General features: G+C 45.3%; 1 protein-coding gene across 1 annotated transcript in view; it reads left to right on the forward strand.

The window, feature by feature from the left end:
* LOC143131469 (uncharacterized) overlaps positions 1–2,500 on the forward strand; it is a 34,526-nt gene that overhangs the window by 7,782 nt on the left and 24,244 nt on the right. Inside the window, exons 8-11 of the mRNA XM_076291122.1 lie at positions 111–230; positions 916–1,093; positions 1,638–1,806; positions 1,962–2,150. Coding sequence (XP_076147237.1) covers positions 111–230; positions 916–1,093; positions 1,638–1,806; positions 1,962–2,150 — 656 coding nt within the window. The remainder of the gene's footprint in view (positions 1–110; positions 231–915; positions 1,094–1,637; positions 1,807–1,961; positions 2,151–2,500) is intronic.

Raw genomic sequence — 2,500 nt, forward strand, 5'->3', positions numbered from 1 at the left:
TGTGTGTGTGTGTGTGTGTGTGTGTGTGTGTGTGTGTGTGTGTGTGTGTGTGTGCATGTGTGTATGTGTATGTGTGTGTGTGCACTGTTGTATGTGTTTGTTCTCTTCAGAGGCAGGTTTCTTTGGCCTGTTCAGTGCCATGCCTCCAGAGGTCTACACGCTGTTCCAGGAGGATCCCAACACATCCGCAGTATCACCTGACACACACACACACCCCGACGTAGAGGAGGGTACACCTCACACAGCTCACTCAGGTCTTGAACACTCTTCTCACAGCACACACACACACACACACACACACACACACCCATACACACACACACATACACACAAACACACACATACACACAAACACACACACAAACACACACACACACAAACACACACATACACACAAACACACACACACACACAAACACACACACACACACACAAACACACACACACACATTGCTCTGTACAGATTCCCCGTCTACTGTACACATCTTGTTTCTTCTCTTCTGTGGCTCCTCATCTTCAGTCCCCTCACTTTTTGTCAGACTCTTGTCTTTCATGGAAAGCTCAGACCTGATTGGTCAGACCAGTGTTTAGCAGCCTGTCCTGAATCATAGGCCATTGACCTGTGTGTTTAATTCTGAGTAGGCTGTGGCACATGGCAATAACCCACTGTTGCAGTGACCGAAAAATCAGGACCCATTTCAGCTGAGCCACAACATTCAAAACCTAATCTATCCTGATGAAATCTGTCATTGGTTCTAATGTCTCTCTTACAGTAATTGATTAATTGTTTCATTAGTTCTATAGGTAATTGATTAATTATCCATGTTTTAAGTTCTATATTGATTAATTGTGTTATTGTTTTTTTTTTATTGATTAGTCATGTGATTAGTTCGTCTGTGTTTGTACTTGTGTCAGAGTCTGTGGGGGGGTCGTTGGTGGCTCGTGAGCTGCTGGGGTCTCCAGGGAGGGGGCATCTGTGGAGGAAGCACAGTAACGCTAGCAGCCTGGGGGTGCTGAACCCCACCACCTGCCTCCAGCAGGGAGACGTCATGCTCTTTATCGCCACCAGGGAGCACTACCCCCAGTACGACATGTGAGTCTAAATCAGCTTCACCAGCACTAGTACAATACGTGAGTCTGATTCAGTTTCATCAACACCAGTACAATACGTGAGTCTGATTCAGTTTCACCAGCACTAGTACAATATGTGAGTCTGATTCATTTTCATCAATACCAGTACAATACGTGAGTCTGATTCAGTTTCACCACCCCTAGTAGAATACATGAGTCTGATTCAGTTTCACCAACACTAGTACAATACGTGAGTCTGATTCAGTTTCACCAACACTAGTACAATACGTGAGTCTGATTCAGTTTCACCAACACTAGTACAATAAGTGAGTCTGATTCAGTTTCACCAACACTAGTACAATACGTGAGTCTGATTCAGTTTCACCACCCCTAGTAGAATACGTGAGTCTGATTCAGCTTCTCCACCCCTAGTACGGCACGTGAGTCTGATTCAGTCCGTTTCTGGAGATAGGGAGAGAGAGATATAGACAGAGATGGAGAGAGAGGTGGGGTTTAGCTGGAGTACAAGATCAGTTCTACTCAATCCTGCTTCTCTCCCTGTTCAGAGACAGCCTATTCAATACCAATGCTGCCTTTGACTGGGGATCCTTCCGGAAACTTGCCCAGGACTTGATGGAGAGTGGACCCACTACCACACCCACCCTCTTCTCAGTGCACTTCAGCGAGCCTGGGGTCTATGTCCTCAGATTAAACAGCCACCACCACAAACACATGGTATGGGTAACACATCATCACCACCACAAACACATGGTATAAATAACACATCATCACCACCACAAACATCTGGTATGGAAAATACACCACAAACACAAACACATACACATGTGCTAGTGCTCACCAGAATCTGAGAGTTCCTCTCTGTTTTTTAGTATGTAAAAGTCATGCCAGCTGGAGGACAGTGCTACGATTCTGGACCCTTTTTTCCTGCTACCTCTCAACACCTCACCCGTATGGGCATCGCTAAGCAACGACAGCTGCTCCTGCGACCTGATTGGCTGTTAATCGGGGGTTTGATGGTTGGGGCTGGCGTGCTGCTCGGCCTGTGTATTGCCCTGCTGGTGAGTGGTGGAACACACACACCACAGACGTGTGAGACACATACACATCACTCTCAAACTCCCTGATGCACACATGTCCCTCTCAAACCTGTGTGTGTGTGTGACATGAAGTGACCAGCAGCTTTTAACTCAGTTTCTACTGAAATGTACAGCCAGCAATTTAAAGTGAATTTTCCTGTCAAAGGTGCAGTCAGCGATTTCACAGGAAGTCGCGTTTGTTTGTGTTTATGTCTATATTTAAATTTATTAGCATACCCTTTTGTCCAAAACAACATACATTATATTTGAACTAAGGACCAAACGAAACATTCAAGAGATGTAGGAGTGGTGAATGTGACAAAAAATGTATT

Source organism: Alosa pseudoharengus, unplaced genomic scaffold (assembly GCF_046254945.1).
Source record: "Alosa pseudoharengus isolate Yale_2024_CS ecotype anadromous, Long Island Sound unplaced genomic scaffold, YU_APseudo_1.1 YU_APseudo_1.1_scf_18, whole genome shotgun sequence".
NCBI lineage: Eukaryota > Metazoa > Chordata > Actinopteri > Clupeiformes > Clupeidae > Alosa > Alosa pseudoharengus.